The 23,289-nt window shown below is 47.2% G+C and overlaps 1 protein-coding gene across 1 annotated transcript in view; it reads right to left on the reverse strand.

The window, feature by feature from the left end:
* Positions 1 to 23,289, reverse strand: part of ASH2L (ASH2 like, histone lysine methyltransferase complex subunit) — a 130,252-nt gene that overhangs the window by 32,762 nt on the left and 74,201 nt on the right. The window contains exons 2-4 of the mRNA XM_050801322.1: positions 1,663 to 1,861; positions 946 to 1,012; positions 244 to 389 (exon numbers count right to left, since the gene is read on the reverse strand). Of these exons, the coding sequence (XP_050657279.1) occupies positions 244 to 389; positions 946 to 1,012; positions 1,663 to 1,850 (401 nt within the window). The 5' untranslated portion in view covers positions 1,851 to 1,861. The remainder of the gene's footprint in view (positions 1 to 243; positions 390 to 945; positions 1,013 to 1,662; positions 1,862 to 23,289) is intronic.

The raw sequence follows: 23,289 nt of genomic DNA on the forward strand, positions 1-23,289 counted from the left end.
CCAGGTTGTAAACTCAAATGGAGGGACAATACCCACCATTGTATCTATCAGGGCTGTGCTGTCAGTAAGCAGATAACATGCTAAGGGAATTAAAACAATCCCCGATTCAACATCCTACTTGCTGAATAGGAGTCAGGAGACATAGGAAATACTTCGCATTTATTTTGCCCAGAAACTAACTGTTGAGCATGTTCAGATTTATTTTACCAAGTAATTCTTACAAAAACTATGAAAAGTACTCACGAGGTATCTATGCCAAATGTGTCAGCCGTGAACCATTTTGTACAAATCCCACATTGCAGCTCTACTTCACCCAACTGTCGGCCATTCTCTTCATCCACGGAGCCCGCCTGAGTATCCATCACCTCTGACGTATCCCCAGCACCTTCCTGTGTCAGAGCAATTCGAGAATCAAAACAGTTGACTTGAATAAAATATTTTACTTTATTTTATTTTTTTAAGAGACAAGGGTCTCCCTATGTTGCCCAGGCTGGTCTCAGCCTCCCAAAGTGCTGGAATTACAGGCATGAGCCACCGTGCCTAGACTGAATGTATTTTTGATTCGCTTAAAAATTTAAGAACAAGGCCGTGTGCGGTATCTCAAGCCTGTAATCCCAGCACTTTGGGAGGCCGAGGAGGGAGAATCACCTGAGGTCAGGAGTTGGAGACCAGCGTGGCCAACATCGTGAAACCCCGTCTCTACTAAAAATACAAAAAAAAAAAAAAAAAAAAAAGTAGCTGGGTGTGTTGGCAGGTGCCTGTAATCCCAGCTATTCGGAAGGGTGAGGCAGGAGAATCGCAGAAACCCGGGAGGAGGTTGCAGTGAGCCCAGATCGCGCCACTGCATTCCAGCCTGGGCGACAGAGTGAGGCTCCGCCGCAAAAAAAAAAAAATTTAAAACCAAACCCTATGTTGTCTTGCAAACAACTAAAAAGAAATACTTACTAGTGTATCTTTTCCATTAGATGATTCTGTCTCCAAACCACCGCTTACATCGACCAAGTTTGCCTCCCTATAAGATAATGAAAGAGCTCAAGCAAGAATTCTCAATACAAACAAACCTCAAAATACCTATTCCCAAAAATGATCAAATTACAGTCGAACTTCATATTCCTGCAGCTTTTTCAGCTACGCCTGTTCTCAGACTGGATGCCCAAGGTACTGTCAGGATATTGAGAAGGTGGACCAGACAGTAGCGGACCCACGGAGCACAGGGACGCCTAATCGGCTTTTACAGACAAATCTACCTGGGTTAGAGTTGGTCCTGGGAGAGGTTCAAGGAGAGGCAGCTCTCCCACCCTGTTTTCAGAGTGACCGTTACTTCTTCCAGTCTGGCACTGCAAAGTAGTTCTTTTTTTTTTTTTTTTTTCCTGGAATATGTGAAGGCCTCCCGTTAAAGAGTGAGCTACCAGCTTCCTGCCGGGGTGCAAGAGTCAGTGATAATGACAGGCGCCTCAACTCCCACCGCCCGTGAAAGGTGCGAAAGGGGCGTTATCTGAGATATACTTGAGAGAGGACGGGCCAAGCTGCGCAGGGGCAGGGCGAGCCATTGGCGGCGGGGCCTGGGTTCGCAGGGGGCGGGCGGCAGGGCTCCAAGAGCCGCGGGATTCGCGAGGGGCGGGCCTCCCTCCCGCGTCCTCCTCTGGCCGCAGGACCTCTTACCCGCCTTCAGCCTCGCCGGAACTGGGCTCAGCTGTCGGAGGAGCAGAGGTCCCCTCTCCAGGAGGAGCGGCTGCTCCCGCTGCCACCGGCTTCATCTCCCCCTCTTCTGCAGCTGTTGCATTTGCGGCCGCTCCTGGGCCAGGCCCGGCACCCGCTTCCTGGCCGGGTCCTGCTCCCGCCGCCGCCATCACGGCCACCCCTGGACTTCTCGCGAGAGTACCCTCTCTTCTCGCGCGCGTTGTTGTGAGACGCTGTAGTCTTCAAACAGGAAAAGCCCGCGGTGGGTCCACTGCCTGCCTGAGGAAGCCTAACTACACTACCGCTTTAAGGCCAGGCGCGCGGGCAGAGGTGGGCCGGGCCTCCAAGCCTGCGGTGGCCGCTGGCCTGGCACGGGGAAGGCGGAGGAAGCTAGATGGTTGGTAGGACTCCCTCTAGGACTTCCTTTGGAATCAGGGACGGATGCAGCGTATTTTCGTGGCTACGACTGGATATCCCCGCGTAGAGGAGGAGCTTTGAGAGCGCTGGCCGTGCCACCGAACACTCCTCACCACCGAAAGTGGGAAACGTCTTCCTTGGAGACTAGCACTCCCTGCCCAACCCGGATGGAATTTGGTTTTCTGCGCAGGGTCGCTCCCTGGAGCCCGTTTCCAAATGACCTTCAGAGGGAAGGGAATCTAGGGAGGCCGATTCCAGGGGCGAGGGTGGAGGACCCAGGCCGGGCAGCAGAGGATCGGCGTGGGCACCAGAAGCGGCTTGCCGCTTCCTAGTGTGAGAGGTGGAAAGCGAAGCCCGGGGGGGTGCCGGGACACTCGGAATGTAGACAAGTTTGGTGCCCAGCGAAAGGAAGAGGTGTGGACTGAAAGTACGAACTTGCGAAGTCATCGACAGTAGCTGGTGGCTGGCATCACTGGAGTGAGTTGAGTCTTTCAGAGCCATGGTTTCCAAACTGGAGAATGCAAAGCTCTAGGAGTGTTGCGGCCAGGAACGTTTTCAGGACACCAATGTTTATTATCCTATATCCTAAAATGTTGCCTAACAATAGACTCTTCTCCCGCTTTACACAAGAACGGCGCACCCCTCGCCAATCCTCACTCCAATCTTACAGCGATGTGTCCACCAATAGGGTAGGAACGTCTGGGCCACTGAACGCCATGGAAAATATGTAGATACTGATTTCCCAATTGGTTCTCAATTATTGGTTTTCAACAAAATTGAAGAAAGACCTGAGTTGCCAGGTGACATTTTAAAATTGGTGATAAAAACTAAAATCAGGTGTTGGTACTCCAAAGAGATGGTACTCCAAAGGGATGCTTGCTCTAAGTATCTCCTCCCAAATACATATTATTGTAGCAGTTTTAACATATGGTCGCAAAATTGTGTGTTTTCTTGTTGTTTTGTTTTTTCTTTTGAGACAGAGTCTCGCTCTGTTGCCCAGGCTGGAGCGCAGTGGTGCGATCTTGGCTCACTGCAACCTCCGCCCCAGGTTCAAGTGATTCTTTTGCCTCAGTCTCCCGAGTAGCTGGGATTACAAGTGTCTGTCACCACGCCCAGCTAATTTTTGTATTTTTAGTAGAGGCAGGGTTTCACCATGTTGGCCACGGTGGCCTCCAGCTCCTGATCTCAAGTGATCTACCCTCCTCGGCCTCCCAAAATGCTGAGATTACAGGTGTGAGCCACCGCGCCTGGCCTTTTTTTTTTTTTTTTTTTTTTTTTTGAAACAGAGTCCGGCTTTGTCGCCCAGACTGAGTGCAATAGGGCGATCTCAGCTCACTGCAACCTCCACCTCCCGGGTTCGGGTTCAAGCTATTCTCTTGCCTCAGCCTCCCCAGCTGCTGGGATTTCAGGCACACGCCATGATGCCCGGCTAAGTTTTGTATCTTTACTAGAGATGGGGTTTCACATGTGTGGTTCAAGCCTGTAATCCCAGCACTTTGGGAGGCAGATCACCTGAGGTCAGAAGTTTGAGACCAGCCTGGCCAACATGGTGAAACCCCATCTCTACTAAAAATACAAAAATTAGCTGGGCATGGTGGCATGTGCCCGTGGTTCCAGCTACTCAGGAGACTGAGGCAGGAGAATGGCTTGAACCCAGGAGGTGGAGTTAGTTGCGGTAAACCGAGATCACACCACTCCAGTCCAGCCTGTGCAACAGAGTGAAGCTCTGCTTAAAAAAAAAAAGGGGGCCGGGCACGGTGGCTCAAGTCTGTAATCCCAGCACTTTGGGAGGCCGAGACAGGTGGATCACGAGGTCAGGAGATTGAGACCATCCTGGCTAACATGGTGAAACCCCGTCTCTACTAAAAAATACAAAAAACTAGCCAGGTGAGGTGGCGGGCGCCTGTAGTCCCAGCTACTCGGGAGGCTGAGGCAGGAGAATGGCGTGAACCCAGGAGGCGGAGCTTGCAGTGAGCTGAGATCCGGCCACTGCACTCCAGCCTGGGCGACAGAGCGAGACTCCGTCTCAAAAAAAAAAAAAAAAAAGGAAAAAAACAAAACAAAAAACCTGGGTACCCTCTCATGATAAGGTTAATGAAAATCACTACCAGAACACCACGTTAGAAGTTTAGGATGGCCAAACAGGAAAAAGATATTTTTAGGAGCTCCCTCTCCAGTAACTGCTTAATTCACTCAGTTTACCAGAAAGCTGATTTGATGCAGATGCCGACTGGAGTGTGAATTATTCTACCATGGTGAAAATATGGAGGCCATTCTCACATCCTCAAATACAGTATTCAGAATGCTCATAATTATGATTCCCAAGCAGTGGAATTATAAAGATAGCTTTTCTTTTCTCTATGTTTTCCAGGTGGTGGTTGTTTTTTAAGAGATAGGGTCTTACCCTGTCACCCAGGCTGTAGTGCAGATCATGGCTCACTACAACCTCAACCTTCTTGTCTCAAGCAATCCTCCCTCCTTAGCCTCCTGAGTAGCTGGAACTCCTGGCATGTGCCACCATGCCTGGCTCATTTTTCTTATTTTTTTTGTAGAGATGGAGTGTATTAGTGTGTTCTCATGCTGCTAAGAAAGATATACCTGAATCTGGGTAGTTTATAAAGGAAAGAAGTTTAATTGACTCACAGTTCGGCATGGCTGGGGAGGCCTCAGGAAACTTAAAATCATGGCAGAAGGGGAAGTAAACACATCCTTCTCCACATGGCGGCATCAAGGAGAAGTGCCGAGTGAAGGGGAGGATGGGAAAACACTTGTAAAACCATCAGATCTTGTGAGAACTCACTCACTTCACAAGAACAGCAGGGAGGTAACCACCCCCATGATTCAATTACCTTCTACCAGTTCCCTCCCATAACATGTGGGGATTATAGGAACTACAGTTCAAGATGAGACTTGGAGGCCAGGTACAGCGGCTCATGCCTGTAATCCCAGCACTTTGGGAGGCCAAGGCAGGTGGATCACGAGGTCAAGAGATTGAGACCATTCTGGCCAACATGGTGAAACCCTGTCTCTACAAAAATTAGCTGGGCATGGTGGTGCATGCCTGTATTCCCAGCTACATGTGTGGCTGAGGCAGGAGAATCACTTGAACCTGGGAGTCAGTGAGCCAAGATCACGCCACTGCCCTCCAGCCTGGTGACAGAGTGAGACTCCATCTTGGGAAAAAAAAAAAGATGAGATTTGGGTGAGGACATACCCAAACCATATCATTTTGCCCCCGGCCCCTCCCAAATCTCATGTTCTCACATTTCAAAACACAATCATGCCTTCCCAACAGTCCCCCAAAGTCTTAGCTCATTCCAGCATGAACTCAAAAGTCCAAGTCCAAAGTCTCATCTGAGACAAGTAAATCCCTTCTGCCTCTGAACCTGTAAAATTAAAAGCAAGGTAGCTACTTCCTAGACAATGGAGGTTACAGGCATTGGGTAAAAATACCCATTCCAAATGGGAGAAATTGGCCAAACAAAGGGGCTACAGGACCCACGCAAGTTTCAATTCCAGACCGCAGTCAAATCTTAAAGCTCTAAAATGATCTCCTTTGACTACATGTATCACATCCAGGTCACACTTGCCGAGACCAGCTTGGTCGTGGAGACCCCAACCCAGTGGCACTAGAGGAATTAAGACACAGACACAGAAATAGAGTGCACAGTGAGATCAGGGGGCTAACAGCCTTCAGAGCTGACAGCCTTGAACAGAGTTTGAGCCACCTATTTATTGACAGTAAGCCCGTGATAAATGTCGTTTCTGCAGTTTATAGATTGACTAAAAGTATTCCTTATGGGGAACAAAGGGACAGGCTCTGGCTTGTTATCTGCAGCAGGAATGTGTCCTTAAGGCACAGATCACTCATTGCTCATGCCGTTGTTTGTGGTTTAGGATCGCCTTGAGTGGTTTTCCACCCTGGGTGGGCCACGTGTTTCTTGCCCTCATTCCAGTAAACCAGCAACCTCCAGCGTGAGTGTCATAGCCATCACAAGCATGTCACAGTGCTGCAGAGATCTTGTTTATGGTCAGTCTTGAGACCTGTTCTGAGCAATGCTGATACAAGAGGTGGGTTTCCAAAGTCTTGGGCAGCTTTGCCCCATGGCTTTACAGGGTACAGCCCCACTCCTGGCTGCTTTCATGAGCTGATGTTGAGTGTCTATAGCTTTTCCAGGCACACAGTGCAAACTGTTGGTGGATCTACCACTCTGGGGTCTGGAGGACGGTGGCCCTCTTCTCACAGCTCTACTAGGCAGTGCTCCAGTGGGGACTCTGTGTGGGAACTCCAACCCCACATCTCCTTTCTGCTCTGCCCTAGCAGAAGTTCTCCATGAGGGCTCTTCCCTGCAGCACACTTCTGCCTGGACATCCAGGCATTTCCATACAGCCTCTGAAATCTAGGTGGAGGTTCCCAAACCTCAATTCTTCTGTGAACCTGCATGCTCAACACCATGTGGAAGCTGCCAAGGCTTGGGGCTTGCACCCTCTGAAGCCATGGCCTGAGCTGTACCTTGGCCCCCTTTAGCCATGACTGGAGTGGCTGGAACACAGGACACCAAGCCTCTAGGCTGCACACAGCAGGGGGGCCCTGGACCTGGCCAAGGAAACCATTTCCCTCCAAGGCCTCCTGACCTCTGATGGGAAGAGCTGCTCTGAAGGTCCCTGACATGCCCTGCCCTGGAGACATTTTCCACATTGTCTTGGAGATTAACATTTGGCTTACTACTTTTGCAAATTTCTGCAGCAGGCTTGAATTTCTCCCCAGAAAATGGGGTTTTCTTTTCTATTGCATAATCAGGCTGCAAATTTTCCAAACTTTTCTGCTCTGCTTCCTCTTGAACGCTTTGTTGATTAGACATTTCTTCTGTCAGATACCCTAAATCATCTCTCTCAAGTTCAAAGTTCTACAGATCTCTAGGGCAGGGGCAAAATGCGGCCAGTCCCTTTGCATAGCAAGAGTGACCTTTGCTCCAGTTTCCAATGAGTTTCTCATCTCCATCTGAGACCACCTCAGCCTGGACTTTATTGTCCATATCACTCTCAGTATTTTGATCAAAGCCATTCAACAAGCCTCTAGGAAGTTCTAAACTTTTCCACATCTTCCTGTCTTCTGAGCCCTCCAAGTCTCTAGGAAGTTCCAGACTTTCCCACTTTTTTTTTTTTTTTTTTTTTTTGAGACGGAGTCTTGCTCTGTTGCCCAGGCTGGAGTGCAGTGGCCGGATCTCAGCTCACTGCAAGCTCCGCCTCCCGGGTTTACGCCATTCTCCTGCCTCAGCCTCCCAAGCAGCTGGGACTACAGGCGCCCGCCACCTCACCCGGCTAGTTTTTTTTTTTTTGTATTTTTTAGTAGAGATGGGGTTTCACCATGTTAGCCAGGATGGTCTCAATCTCCTGACCTCATGATCCACCCGTCTCAGCCTCCCAAAGTGCTGGGATTACAGGCTTGAGCCACTGTGCCCGGCATCCCACATTTTCATATCATCTTCTAAGCCCTTCAAACTGTTCCAACCTCTGCCTGTCACCCAGTTACAAAGTCGCTTGCACATTTCTGAATATCTTTATAGCAGCACCCCACTGCCAGTACCAGTTTACTGTATTAGTCTGTTCTGATGCTTCTAATAAAGATATACCCAAGACTGGGTAATTTATAAAGGAAAGAGGTTTAATTGACTCACAGTTCAGCATGGCTGGGAGGCCTCAGGAAACTTACAATCATGGTGGAAGGAGAAGCAAACATGTCCTTTACATGTTAGCAGGAATAAGGGCAGTGCAAAGTGGGTTAAAGCCCCTTACAAAGCCATCAGATCTCGTGAGAACTCACTCGCATCATGGGAACAGCATGTAGGTAACCATCCCCATGATTCAATAACCTCCCACTTCCCATGACTCATGGGGTTTATGGGAACTACAGTTCAAAATGAGATTTCGGTGGGGACACAGCCAAACCATGTCACAGAGTCTTGCTATGTTGCCCAGGCTGGTCTTGAATTCCTGGGCTCAAGCAATCCTCCTGCCTCAGCTTCTCAAAGTGTTGAGATTACAAGCCTGAGCCGCTGTGCCTGTGTTGCTCAAATCAGAAATAAAATAGCATGGTGTGGTGGTGTGCACCTGTAGTTCCAATACTTTGGGAGGCTGAGTGGGGAGAATCTCTTGGGCCGAGGAGGTTGAGGTCTCAGTGAGCTACGACTGCACCACTGCACTCCACCCTTGGTGAAACAGCAAGATACTTCCTGGAATAAAGTGTCCTGTGTCCTCATTGTCACTTTCCCCCACCATGTCTCAGATTTGTCCCTCCTTAGGTCTACTGCCTCCCACCAGCCTGCTATTTGTAGTTCTATTACTGCTCATTGGGATTATCACAACCAAGTCTTCCTGTTTCAAGTTTTCCTACCCTGATGAAAGGTTACAACTTTCTTTAAGAAGCTGCTACCTGCCTTTCGGATAAAACTCAGACTCCTTCTCAGCTCAGTGTTTCAGTGGGTCCAGCAAGTGATCGCCCAGTCCTGTTGGAACCCACTGCTTTTCAGTGCACCCACCCCATCCGCATCTCCATGTGGTCTTGCCTCCTGACTTTTGCCTTCCCCCACCTGGATTGCCCTGGTTCTCCCCAACCCTGCTCTCCTAACCTTGTCTGTTACATCAAGGCCCACCTGAAAGTTATCTCCTCGCAAAACCTCACTTCACTCAGTTTTTATGGAAATTCTGTGTGATATGATGGTCCTCAGTTACAAACTAGAGTATTTTATTGTGGATACGAGAGTCCTTAATCTCATTTGGCTCAACTGTATGACGAAGTCAACAGTATGACGAAGTCATACAGATAATCATTTCACTCAAAACCAATTATGATGTCTTACTCATAATACATTTCTTTAAAATGTTAAAAAGCCACCAGTTCCCCACTCCACAATCAGTTCACTTTTTGCCTCAGTTTTTGCTTGGGATATTCTGCATAGAATGACAAATGTTAAAAAGGAAGTTGCAAGTATTGTGACTATTGTCTCACCTGTAAGAATTAATTATTTTGGATGGAGTTAATAAATTTAAGAAGCAGTTATTTTGACTGATGGATCTTCTGGACTTGACAACAAAAAAGGAGTATTTTGTATATTTTTTAACACACAGAAAAAAAGACATTGGGCCAAGGCATGGTGGCTCGCGCCTGTAATCCCAGCACTTTGGGAGGCTGAGGCAGGAGAATCACTTGAGGCCAGGAGACTGATAACAGCCTGGGCAACATAGCGAGGCCTCAACTCTACAAAAAAATAGTAAAAATTAGCCAGGCATGGTGGCATGTTCCTGTGGTCCCAGCTACTTGGGAGGCTGAGGTGGAAGGATCACTTGAGCCCAGGAGCTTGAGGCTGCAGTGAGCCATGATTGCATCACTGCACTCCAGCCTGGGTGACAGAGCAAGAGCAAGATCCTATATTAAAACAAAAAGAAACAAAAAGAAAAAGAAATGGTTTATTATACGTGTTCCTTTGAAAAAGAGAAAGAACTCTGAACATAACTGAAATATCTGGGATAAGGCTTTTACCACCACACAAAAGCCTACTTGGGAGATGAGAAGGGAATGGGCCATGACCTTGTAATGATGTAGGAGTTAAGAAGACATTACATAGGTAGATAGTGAGGGTAGGGAAGTCCTTGGTAAGGTTTTTCTTTTAATGAAAAGCAGCCCCAAATTATTTTCCTTTCTAACAAAGAGCAGCCTGTAAAATTGAGTTGAAGACAAAGTGGTGGCAGTTGAGCCCATCATGTTCAAGATGGTGGCTCCATCTTCCCTTCTCTGCCAGTCATATGTACAGTAAGGAGCAGACAAGATGGCGCTGGCCAAGGGGAAAACACATTTGCATAACAAGATTAGGATGGGGCGGCCAGCCTTCCCCCACACTTTGTAAACATCATACCTGATCAAACCAATCTGTGAGCCCTATGCAAATCAGACATCACCTCCTCAAACCTGACTATAAAATCTGGTGCATCTGCTGCTGGTTGGTCTTTTCCTCTCAGAAGTCCCCTCTCTCTCACTAGAGAGAGAGCTGTTTTCCTTTTTCTTTCTTTTGCGTATTAAACCTCTGCTCCTAAACTCCTCATGTGTGCCCATGTCCTAAATTTCCTGGCCCGAGATGACCAACCCCAGGTATTTACCCCAGACAATGTGGCTGCTTCACTAGTAACTCTAGATATGAATTTAGCCTCACAGGAATTTTCAAGCCCCAGTGTGGCATAACTGAGGCAGAATCACTTCCATGTCCTCAATACCAGAAGTACCAAAGGGAGTTGCTGGACCTGTGGGGCCAGGGCTTCAGTGACCATAATGCAATGATCCATAGCCCCATATGGGACCATAACTGAACACCAACCAGATGGGGCAGCTGGTGGAAGGCTAATGTCAACCTGAAATGAAGAAACTGCTATTGAACCAGAATGGGGTCCAATTGCCTGGTGCAGTAAAAGTAGATACCCACACCAAGGTTTTGCAGCAGTAGTGAAGAAGGAATTAATGAATTTTACAAGTATAATCAAAGACCACCAAGAAATTTTTACTTTTTCCTTCAAAAGCTGAGTGTAGGGTAGCCCCGCCCCACCCCATGTAGTCTAACTTAGAGAAGCATACTAACTGCCTGTTTTTCCTTCTGTGCTCAGCAAGCCTTATCTGTGCTCACCAGTTTCACATTCCTTGAGGCTCAGCAAATTCCTGCTTCACCTCCCTAGTGCAGCTGCAAAGTTACAAGCACAACTGTTTTCCTTGGGAAAACAGTTTCCCAAGGATGTAGAACATGTAGTATAGATAAATGTAAAAGACTGATCAACTGCCTTTGTTCTCGCCTCTGTAAGTATGCTTCCTGCATCATGTAGCTCCCAGCCACTGACTGCTTAAAAGATGGCTGCTTTCTTTTTCTGGTGCTCAGACTTTCCTGGACGCTAGTCCTACTGAGCCAGGTGATCACCTTAATAAAGGCTTTCCTGAACTCCGTTTGGTCTCTCCTGTCTGATTGTCCCACAGCATTTCTGGGGGCTCGTCCAGGATTAGAGACGACAGGTTTCTGTATCCTTTGCCTGTGGCCTAGAGCCCCAGGATGCAGGAGATTTGGGACCCTTGGCGCCACTGGGTAAGACTTAGCCTAGAAGGAGAATGGCTGTCTCATGTCTTGGAGCCTTTCCCTGACAGTGCCAATGGAACTGACTCCGGAGTTGCAGGACAGTCACAGGAGCAGCGTGCAGGCAGATTACTGAACTGCAGTAAAGTTGGGCCCCAGAAAAGCCCATCCCATAAGGACAGAAGGGGAGCTTGGTCACCTCCTGGGGAATGACCACTTATCCAACCCAGAGTGGCTGGGGGTGGCAGGAGTGGCCTGCCAATTTGGATGAACCTTGTGTCCCCACTAACAGGTGAAAGTGGTTCACTGGATCTGGAGACAGAAACTGGGAGTGCGTGGGTGCATGTGAACCTACCTGGGACATGAGAAAGGCTCGTTTCATCTGATGAGGAGTCCTGGGGTAGGAGTTGTGTGTGTATGTGTGTGAATGTGGAAGCCTAACTAAGCTCACCTGGGACATGAGAGAGGCTCATTTCGTCCGATGAGGAGTACTGGGGTAGGGGAGGTATGTGAAAGTGTGTGAAAGAGACAGTCTTGGGAGAGGCCAACGAGGGGAGTGATGTGGGGAGGTGCAGATCTCTTTTTTTTTTTTTTTTGAGATGGAGTCTCACTGTGTCGCCCAGGCTGGAGTGCAGTGGTGCGATCTCAGCTCACTGCGAGCTCTGCCTCCTGAGTTCACACCATTCTCCCACCTCAGTCTCCTGAGTAGCTGGGACTACAGGCACCCGCCACCACGCCCGGCTAATTTTGTTTTTGTGTTTTTCATAGAGACGGGGTTTCACCGTGTTAGCCAGCATGGTCTCAATCTCCTGACCTCATGATCCGCCTGCCTTGGCCTCCCAAAGTGCTGTTATTACAGGCGTGAGCCACCGTGCCTGGCCAGGAGGTGCAGATCTCTTAGCGCAGACCGTATCCTCCGAGGCAAGTATGGGATGAGCCAGACCTAGGTCACTGTGTAAGGCTGACAGGATTAGCTTCATAGCTTCACAGCAGTAGCTGGCTGTGACCTGGCCAAGCAGTGTCCGACCCTCCCATTATAGGACCTGGTCTGGTGAATCTGAGGGTGAAAGTGAGAGTGAAAGTGCACTGTGAGGGAGGAAATGGGAGGAAAAGCATTGAAACCAACTCAATAAGAATGTATGTTGAAGAACTTTAAGAAAGGCTTTGATGGTGATTATAGAATGAAGTTAACACTGCAGTGGCTAAGACCACTTTGTGAAATTGACTGGCTCTCCTTTAATGCAGGGTGGCTGGCCGAGGGAACCACAGATAGGGAAATAATTGGCCGAGTTCGGGTGGTCACTGGGGTCGGAGAACAGCCTGGGCACGCTGATCAGTTTCCATACATAGACTCCTGGGTGAGCATGATTCAAACCCATCTGAAATGGCTACAGGCCTGTTTTGAAAATTATTGTAAGACTCTAGTGGCTCGTATAAAACAAGGAGCCATAGAAAAGACCCACAAAGCCAGGCCCAGGAGAAACAGCAGCAAGGAAAACAGGAAAAACCTGTCCTACAGGCCCTGCCAGAAGAGCTAGAGACTCCACCCCATTATGTTCCAATTTACCCATCTCTGGCAAGGCTTAGGCAGGAAGGTGCTCCAGCAGCTGTCTCTGAAGGGTCAGACTTAGAGGAGAGTACCCTTCAAACTTCACTATGTAGGGAAGAGCCAGGGCCACTACCTGATAAATTAAAGGAGGAACTCCAGGATGAGGTTGGCCATCTTGGGTCAGGATATGTCTGAGACATGCAGATGCCCCTCAGAGAAACTAGGGGACAGATCTATTTAGATGTACAAAATGAGGTTCAAGGAGGAGAACGGCTTTATGTTTATCAGCCCTTCTCTACTACAGAATTTTCAACGGCAACAGCATACTCCCTTCTATACGGAAAAACCCCAGGCTCTTATCGACCCGATGCAGCCCACCTTCTTAACTCACAACCCAACCTGGGCTGACTGACTGCAGGCAGCTCCTTCTGTCACTGTTCAATACAGAACACCACAGAGTAATACAAGCAGCTCATCAGAGGCTAGAAAACAACACCCCAGTAGGCACAGGAGATGTCAGACAGTATGCTCGGCAGGCTTTGCCAATAGAAACTGACCCAGGCTGGGACCCAAATCAGGCCCAAGGGCTGCTGAACTTGCTGAGATACCAAGAGGCTCTAATACAAGGCATAAAGGCTGAAGGGAAGAAGGCAACAAACACTGGAAAGGTTTCAGAGGTCCGTCAGAAACCAGATGAAAGCCCCAGTGAGTTCTATGAGAGGCTCTGTGAGGCTTACCGGCTGTACACACCTTTTGACCCAGAAGCGGCAGGAAATCGGTGGATGGTTAATGCGGCATTTGTGAGTCAGGCACAAAATGATATTAAGCGAAAGTTGCAGAAGCTGGAGAGGTTTGAAGGTATGAACATTTCCCAGCTTATCCAGGTGGCAACCAAAGTGTTTGTAAATCGAGATGAAGAAGCAGAGCAGGAGGCCAAGTGTAGAGTGAAGGAAAGTTCTTGGCTACAGCCCTGGTTGAAAGAGAGGCTGGATTTGCAAGAGGACGTGGATGTGGTCGTGGACACAGTCACAGTAGAGGACAAGCTAGGCCAGGTCGGGAGACCAGGACAGGTCAGGAAGGTCAGCCTAGACTAGAGAGAGATCAGTGTGTGAGATGCAAGCAAAGAAGGCATTGGAAAGATGCATGTTCAAAGAAAGAAAAGGATAAAGGCAACAACCAGGGACAGAATGGCTGGACAAGGCCTCCTTCCCCCGCTGGACAAGGCGCAGCAGGATCTGACATGGATCTAACTGGGCTGGCAGGAGTCAACGGCTACCTTGAAGACTGAGACAGACTGGGCTCCATCTCATTAGGCCCCGAGGAGCCTATGGTCTCAATGGTAGTAGGGGGCCAAAAAATAGACTTTATGGTAGACACAGGTGCTGAACACTCAGTTGTGACTCAAACAATTGGGCCGTTAACAAAAGACTATGCTAATATTATTGGGGCCACAGGTATTACAGAAAAATACATCGTTTTCCAAATCAAAGAGATGTATGATTGGAGACCGAGAAGTCCAACACAAGTTCTTATACTTGCCAAACTGCCTGGTACCCTTGTTGAGGAGAGACTTGTTGCAGAAGCTGCAGGCTTAAATCTCCTTTACACTGAGTGGAGATATGACCTTGAGCCTAGGGCAAAAAAAGGCTATGGTACTAACTCTTATACAGTATCCAAGGCAGAACAGTGGAGACTTTATGAAAGTAATTGCCAGGAGTGTGGAAAGGAGTACAGCACAGCTGAGAAAGAAAAACTGTTCACAGACTTACTCCTTAAGCTACCAGGAGTCTGGGTGGAGGACAATCCTCCAGGATTAGCAGTAAATCAAGCACCTGTCATAGTAGAGCTACTACGAGGAACCTGCCCGGTGCAGATCCGTCAGTATCCCATTCCCATAGAGGCTAACCAAGGGATTGTAAGGCACTTAAAATGGCTCCTTGAATTTGGAATAATAGAGAGATGTGTCTCCTCACGGAATACTCCCTTATTGCCAGTATTAAAACCTTCCGGTGACTACCAGCCTGCACAAGATTTAAGGGCAGTCAACCAGGTAGCTGCTATACCGCATGCTACTGTGCCTAACCCGTACACTGTACTTGGACAAATACCTGCTAGTGCTGCTTGGTTCACATGCTTGGACATTTAAGATGAGTTCTTCTGCATCCAATTAGCCCCTGTAAGCTGAGACATTTTTGTCTTTGACTGAGGCCCATCTCAGTAGACTTGGACTAGACTTCCCCAAGGATTTAAAAACTCCCCAACTATCTTTGAAGAAGCACTATCCTCAGACTTAAAGGCTTTCACACCACCAAGCAATCGCTGTGTCTTACTGCAATATATAGATGATCTGCTGTTAGCCACACCCACAACAAAGGAATGTATCCAAGGAACAGAGAGTCTCCTTTGAGTGCTGTGGGAAGCTGGCTATAAAGTGTCCAAGGAAAAGGCACAGATCTGTGGTCAAGGAGTTCGGTATGTTGGCTTTTACATCTCCCAAGGGTGGCGTGAGCTTCGGCAGGAGCGAAAAGAGACTGTCTGTAGCATTCCTTGGCCAGACACAAGGCGGCAAGTGCGGGAATTCCTAGGGGCAGCTGGTTTTTGCCGCATATGGATTCCTAACTACTCGCTCCTAGCAAAGCCTTTATATGAGGCAATCAAAGTGGGGGAAAAGGAGCCCCTCCTTGGGGAAAAAGAACAGGACATGGCGTTCAAGGAAATTGAGAAAGAACAGGACATGGCTTTCAAGGAAACCCAGACCCCAGCACTGGGACTGCCAGACGTGACAAAGCCCTTTTACCTGTATGTTCATGTAAGAAAAGGTATGGCTACAGGAGTCTTAGGGCAAATGCTAGGGTCATGGTATTGGCCTGTAGCATAGTTGTCCAAGCAACTAGACTTGGTGGCTATGGGATGGCCACCCTGTTTCAAGGCGCTGGCTACCAGTGCCTTGTTAGCGGAAGATGCTAACAAGCTCACATTTGGACAGAAGCTGATAATTCGGGTGCCCCACACAGTTGTCACCTTGATGGAACAGAGAGGACATGGTTGGCTCTCTAACCCTAGGATGCTAAGACACCAAGGACCCTTACGTGGGAATCCATATCACCTTAGAGACTGTGAATACCCTAAATCCGGCCACACTGTTACCAACAGAATGTGCAGAACATGGAAAGCTCCCGTTATGTGCCCCAGGGTACCACTGCTGTGTAGAAACAGTGGATGAAGTCTTTTCAAGCCAGGAAGACTTAAAGGATCAACCCTTAAAAGACCCAGATACTGAATACTTTACTGATGGAAGCAACTTCATATCTGAGGGTATCAGAAAGGCCAGATATGCCGTAGTCACATTAAGCTCAGTGGCTGAAGCCCACCCCTTACCGGTAGGAACCTCAACGCAGAAGTCAGAACTAATAGCTCTCATGAGAGCACTATTTCTAGCAAAGGGAAAGTCAGTGAATATCTATACTGACTTAAGATATGCTTTTGCCACCTTGCATGCTCATGGAGCCATTTACAAAGAAAGAGCACTGTTAACTACTGAGGGAAAAGAAATAAAGAACAAAAAGGCAAATAGAGTAGCTCCTAGAGGCTGTATGGACTCCAAAGGAAGTAGCAGTCATCCACTGTAAAGGACATCAAACAGGAGGAAGTGATAAGGCTACAGGAAACAGAAAAGCAGACAAGGAAGCAAAAAAAGCTGCAATGACAGAAAAAACAAATAAAGAGAGACTTATGCCATGCCCTTATTAGAGCCTCCCCTTGCAAATGCTCCTAACTACTTGTCCAACGAGAAGGCATGGTTCGCGCAGGAAAATGGGAGTTATCAGAAAGGAGGCTGGTGGAAGTTTTCAGATGGGAGGCTTGCCATTCCAGAAGCCGTTGCCCCCTGATTTATAAAGCAGTTTCAGCAAGGAACACACATGGGGAAGACAGCTTTAGAGCTTCTCGTAGGGCAGTATTTCTATGTGCCATGCTTGACTGCCATCACTCGAGCTGTCTGCGAGCAGAGTGTTACTTGCGCCCAGAAGAACCCAAGGCAAGGGCATACTTGGCCCCCAGGAATTCAGGAAACAGGACCAGTGCCATGTGAAAACCTACTTGTAGACTTTACCGAACTGCCTCAGGCTGGAGGCTATCGTTACATGTTAGTGTTTGTGTGCATCTTTTAAGGGTGTGTAGAGTCATTCCCCACCAGGACAGAAAAGGCATGAGAAGTAACCAGGATATTATTAAAAGACATTATTCCTAGATTTGGACTGCCTCTAACCTTAGGCTCAGACAATGGACCAGCTTTTGTGGCAGAAGCTGTACAGCAACTAACTCAGATGTTAAAAATTAAATGGAAACTGCATACATCCTATTGCTCACAAAATTCTTGAAAGGTTGAAAGGATGAACTGGACACTGAAACAACCATTGAAGAAGTTTTGCCAAGAGACTCATTTAAGGTGGGACTAGGTATTGCCCATGGTCCTTCTCCGAGTCAGGTATCCACCCTATGAGATAGTGTATGGCCAACCACCCCCACTTTATATCTCAGTTAAAAGGAGATTGAAAGAAAGTTGGAGAACTGACCCTAAGAAGACAAATGCAGGTAATGCAAGAAGTACAAGGGTGGGTAAGAGAAAAAATACCTGTTAGCCTTACAGATGCAATATATCCCTTTCAACCTGGGGACTCTGTATGGGTTAGATGCTGGAATCCTACTACCCTCAGGCACTTATGGGATGGCCCCCATATTGTGATCATGTCTACCCTTACTACTGTTAAAGTTGCAGGTATTACACCTTGGATCCATCACAGCCAACTAAAACCTGCAGCCTCAGTTCAAGACCAGTGGACGAGTCAGCAAGATCCAGATCATCCAACTTGACTGATCTTGCAGAGGAATCAAGGCACAGCAGGAAAAGACGACCGCCCTGCTCCGACCACCCTGGAGGCTGGTCAGTCAATGCACAGCTGTAGCTTAAGGAAACGTCAAGCCCTGCTCTAGTCATACAACCGGAAGCCGACTAGTCTATGAACGGCCTAAGCCTGAGGAAGCCAGCACTAGATAAGTAAATGTGGATTGAATTTGAAAGTGTAGTTACACTATTGCTTATACTGATTGTCTTGCTGTCGTGCTATCTTTGCAATTGCTATCAAACTTGTTGCCTGGGAGGATTGTCATGCATAGTATAAACTTGATCGCACCAATGACAATAATGTTAACAGGGACGGGAGGAAACCAAGATAATTGTCATCATCGTATTGGTCTGGTAAAGGTATAACTAAAACCCTGTTATATCAAACTTATTATGAGTGTACAGGAACTCCCTGGGGGACACGTGTTTATAATCAAACAAGCTACTCCATCTGTGACCCAGGAAATAGGCAAGCTCAAGTATGTTATAATCCAGGCCCCTACCCTATGACTTCTGGTTTGAATTTCAAATAGGGAAACCTTTATTACCTTCATATGCCAATCCTAAAGATGTTAGAACTGGGAAACTCGTAAGCAAAGCAAAGGTATTCCCTTATTCACATAAAGGATCTACTTCAGTATCTTTTGATGCCTGTCAGGCGGCACACCTCAGCAACCTAAACAATCTAGGAGTAGTCTGCAAGAACTTAGAACAAGAAAGAGTCATCAGCAAGGCTGCTAAGATCATGACAGGAGAACCAGAAGAAGAATGTCCCTATTGTAACATTCAATGGACCACACATGAGTTCAGCCAATACCTTTAGGCAGGGAGAGTAGCTCTGCTAACCAGCCACGAAGCAAAGATTGGTTGTGTGACTAAAACATGCAACCCCCCTAAATCTGACCATATTGAAGCTAAATATGCCTTTTTGGACTAAAGGACACCAAGGAGAGCAAACTTTGCTCAAGAAGGAGCAAATCTAGGTATTCCATTAATTATTATTAAAAAGACTCAGTGAGCTAAAGCTCAAGTCAGTCCAATGTCACAGTTCAGATTTTTCTTTTTTTTTTTTTTTTTTTTTTTTTTTTGAGACGGAGTCTCACGCTGTTGCCCAGGCTGGAGTGCAGTGGCGCGATCTCGGCTCACTGCAAGCTCCGCCTCCCGGGTTCCCGCCATTCTCCTGCCTCAGCCTCCTGAGTAGCTGGGACTACAGGCGCCCGCCACCGCGCCCGGCTAATTTTTTGTATTTTTAGTAGAGACGGGGTTTCACCGTGGTCTCGATCTCCTGACCTTGTGATCCGCCCGCCTCGGCCTCCCAAAGTGCTGGGATTACAGGCTTGAGCCACCGCGCCCGGCAGTTCAGATTTTTCAAATCCTTCAATATAAACACTTTAACCCCAAGGAGTCAAAAGTTCAGATTCCACCAATGTCAGCTGAGAACCTATTTGCTCAGCTAGCTGAGAGTATTGCTACTAATCTTGGAGTTACCTCATGTTATGTATGTGGACGTACCAGTATAGGTGACCAGTGGCCCTGGAGGCTAAAGAACTAATGTCACAAGATTACTATACTGGAATTTGTTACAAGGTTCAATGCAAACCCAAGTGTCTGGCTATTAAAAACCCCTATCAGGCCGGGCGCAGTGGCTCACGCCTGTAATCCCAGCACTTTGGGAGGCCAAGGTGGGTGGATCACGAGGTCGGGAGATTGAGACCAGCCTGGCTAACACGGTGAAATCCTGTCTCTACTAAAAGATACACAAAATTAGCCGGGCATGGTGGCAGGTGTCTGTAATCCCAGCTACTCGGGAGGCTGAGGTGGGAGAATGGCATGAACCCGGGAGGCAGAGCTTGCAGTGAGCCAAGATCGTGCCACTGCACTCCGGCCTGGGTGACAGATGACAGAGCGAGACTCCGTCTCAAAAAACAAAACAAAAAACAAACAAACAAACAAACAAAACCCTATCATTAGAAGATACTGCATAGCACGACGGGGAAAAAAGACTTTCAAACTGAAGTAGGAGATATGACTTGTTTAGGTCAGCAATATTTTGAAGAGTCTAAGAATAAGACTCAGTGAAGAAGCTTTATAGACAATTCCTCTGTACCAGATTTTAACCCTCTCTTTCAGTTTCCAGCACTAAATCAGTTATGGTATCAACTAGATGCTCCAAATGTTTAGAAAGCACTGGCAGAACTATATTGGATCTGTGGGACTAAAGCTTATTAACTATTGCCCGAGAAGTGGACCGGAGCCTGTGTGTTAAGGACAATAAGGCCGTCCTTCTTCTTGCTCCCACTGAAATAAGGGGAAGATTTAAGTTACCCGGTCTATAATGAAGAAGGAAAAAGGACCAGAAGAAACGTCTTTACTCAGATAAGTACTGTAGAAAAGAGAAACACAAACATAAAGAAGGACATTGAGATAGGTAGCTGGAAGGATAATGAATGGCCTTCTGAAAAAATTATCAAATACTATGGGCCAGCTACATGGGCCCAAGATGGATTATGGGGCTACCACACCCCTATTTACATGTTAAACCAAATTATAAGATTGCAAGTAGTACAGAAATCATAGTCAATGAAACAGCCTGAGCCTTGGCTCTGTTAGCCATACAGGCCACTCAAATGAGAGATGCTATATACCAAAATAGGCTAGCATTAGACTACCCCCTAGCCTCAGAAGGAGAAGTTTGTGGCAAGCTTAATTTGACCAACTGTTGCTTAGAAATTGGTAATAATGGAAGAGCTGTTATGGAAATTACTGCTAGAATGAGGAAGTTAGCCCATGTCCCAGTCCAGACTTGGTCCTGGTGGAGCCCAACTCACTTTTGGAGGCTTTAAAACCTTGATAATTGGTTTTACAGCTATAGTAGGAGGATGTTTAAGACTGCCTTGTCTTTTACCTCTCCTCATCAGAAGCATCCAGTCTACTATTAAAGCTATAGTGGACAGAACAACTACCACCAAAATAATGGCATTACAAAAATACCAACCAGTTCCCCAGGAAGAATATGTGCCTACACAGGAAGAGATAAACAACTGTGGTGCTCTTTATTAATCTACATTTATGGCGAGCACCGAAGCGGGGATGAAGAAGGAATTCATGAATTTTACAAGACCACCAAGAAATTTTTAGTTTTTCCTTCAAAAGCTAAGTTTAGTGTAGTCCCCCGCCCTATGTAGTCTAACTTAGAGAAGGATACTAACTGCCTGTTTTTCCTTCTGTGCTCAGCAAGCCTTATCTGTACTCACCAGTTTCACATTCCTTGAGGCTCAGTGAGTTCCTGCTTCACCTCCCTACAGCTGCAAAGTTACAAGGTTGATAAGCATGTGTTACAGAAACAGAGTTTCCCAAGGATATAGAACATGTAGGATAGATAAATGTAAAAGACTGATCAACTGCCTTTGTTCTCGCTTCTGTAAGTATGCTTCCTGCATCACATAGCTCCCGGCCACTGACTGCTTAAAAGGTGGCTGCTTTCTTTGTCCAGAGCTCAGACTTTCCTGGACGCTAGTCCTACTGAGCTAGGTGATTACCTTAATAAAGGCTTTCCTGAACTCTGTTCGGTCTTTCCTGTCTCTGATTGTCCCGCAACAGTAGAAAGGAAGACATTTATTTGCAGTGCACCAAGCAAGGAGGACCAGGTAGCTCACTCTCAAATCCTGACTTCCCCAATAGCTTTCAGGTAAGGGTTTTTAAAGGCAGGGGTAAAATTCCGGAAAGCAGAAGTTACAGGCAAAGTCATAAGTCAGTACATGAAGGTTACACATTTGTTAGCTTAAAAGAGTCGGGTATCTTGAAGGGGAGGAGGGTTCGGGGGAATGTAGAGGTGTTATAGGCAATAGGTAAATTCAAAGATTTTCTGATTTGCAATTGGTTAAGGGAGAAAAATTTGGGGTCAGGAGAAAAGAATGTTAGCTCAGTGTGAGTGTGACCTCCTTCAGGCCCCTCAGGAAGAACTTTAGAACAAAGGACAGCTGTCAGAGTTCAGTCCTCTGTTTCTCCTTCTCGGAGGTCTGTGTGCCAGCAGATCCATTGGGTGGGGGTCCAGTTTCTGAAAAACAGTTCAGGGACACATGCTAAGATGTTATCTTTAGTTTACATAGGGAACCAAACATTTCCTGGCTCTAGCTTCCTTTGCTATTGTTTTAGGCTACTATTACATTCTTGCTTATCAAGTTGCTCATTTATTTATCAAGGCTAGCTAGGTGCTTGGAATTTCCTTTGAAGGAACTCAAGATTTTCCTTTATTTCCATGCTTGGGAGGGGTTTGGCAAGCCTCTAACAAGTAGGTGGAGGAGTGGAGAGGGAGGGTGTGGTCCCTGCTTTGTCTCTCAGCACTTTGGGAGGCCAAGTTAGGAGGATCACTTGAGCCCATGGGTTGGAGACCAGCCTGGGCAACATAGTGAGACCCCAACTCTACAAAAAATTTAAAAAATTAGCTGGGCCGGGCATGATGGCTCATGCTTGTAATCCCAGCACTTTGGGAGGCCAAGGCAGGTGGATCACTTGAGGTCAGGAGTTCGAGACCAGCCTAGCCAACATAGTGAAACCCCGTCTCTACTAAAAATACAAAAATTAGCTGGTCATGGTGGCAGGCACCTGTAATCCCAGTTACTCAGGAGGCTGAAGCAGGAGAATCGCTTGAACCTGGAAGGTGGAGGCTGCAGTGAGCTGAGATCGCACCACTGCACTCCAGCCTGGGTGACAGAGTAAGACTCTGTCTCAAAAAAAAAAAAAAAAAAAAAAAAAATTAGCCGGGTGTGATGGTGCATGTCTGTAGCCTTAGTTACTCAGGAGGCCAAGGCAGGAGGATTGTTTGGGCCCAGGAGATCAAGGTTGTGGTGAGCTGTGTTCCCACCCAGCCTCCTGAGTAGCTGGGACTACAGGCATGTGCCATCATACTCGGCTAATTTTAAAATTTTTGTAGAGACAGGATCTACTATGTTGCCCAGGCTGGTCTTGAACTCATGGGTTCGAGTGATCCTCCTGCCTTGGCCTCCCAAAGTGCTTGGATTATAGTTGTGAGCCACTGCTCCCAGCCTGTATTGACCACAGGGCCTTCAATACCCAAGGGAGAGAACTTGTATGAAAACAAGTTATGTCCCATCCCCGTACCAGGTAAGAAAATAAGTTTTATCTGATGCATGGGAGTCCTTCTAAATTATCAGGCCCAATGAGACATTAAAATGAGATAGCAATCACATCCTACTTTCCCCCACCCCATTCTGAGCTATGTGTTCACCTTGAAATTGCTTGCTATTGCTAAAAGTAGCCATAAATTAACCTAATAGTGCTGTAACAGCCACTATAACCCACACCCTATAGCTTAACAATGTATATAGCCAATCAGCAGCTTATGTTATTTTATTTTATTTTATTTTATTTTATTATTATTTTTTTTTGAGACGGAGTCTCACTCTGTCCCCCATGCTGGAGCATAGTGGCCGGATCTCAGCTCACTGCAAGCTCTGCCTCCCGGGTTTACGCCATTCTCCTGCCTCAGCCTCCCGAGTAGCTGGGACTACAGGCGCCCGCCACCTCGCCCGGCTAGTTTTTTGTATTTTTTTTTTTTAGTAGAGACGGGGTTTCACCATGTTAGCCAGGATGGTCTTGATCTCCTGACCTCG

The sequence above is a fragment of the Macaca thibetana genome, chromosome 8 (genome assembly GCF_024542745.1).
Source record: "Macaca thibetana thibetana isolate TM-01 chromosome 8, ASM2454274v1, whole genome shotgun sequence".
Classification (NCBI taxonomy): domain Eukaryota; kingdom Metazoa; phylum Chordata; class Mammalia; order Primates; family Cercopithecidae; genus Macaca; species Macaca thibetana.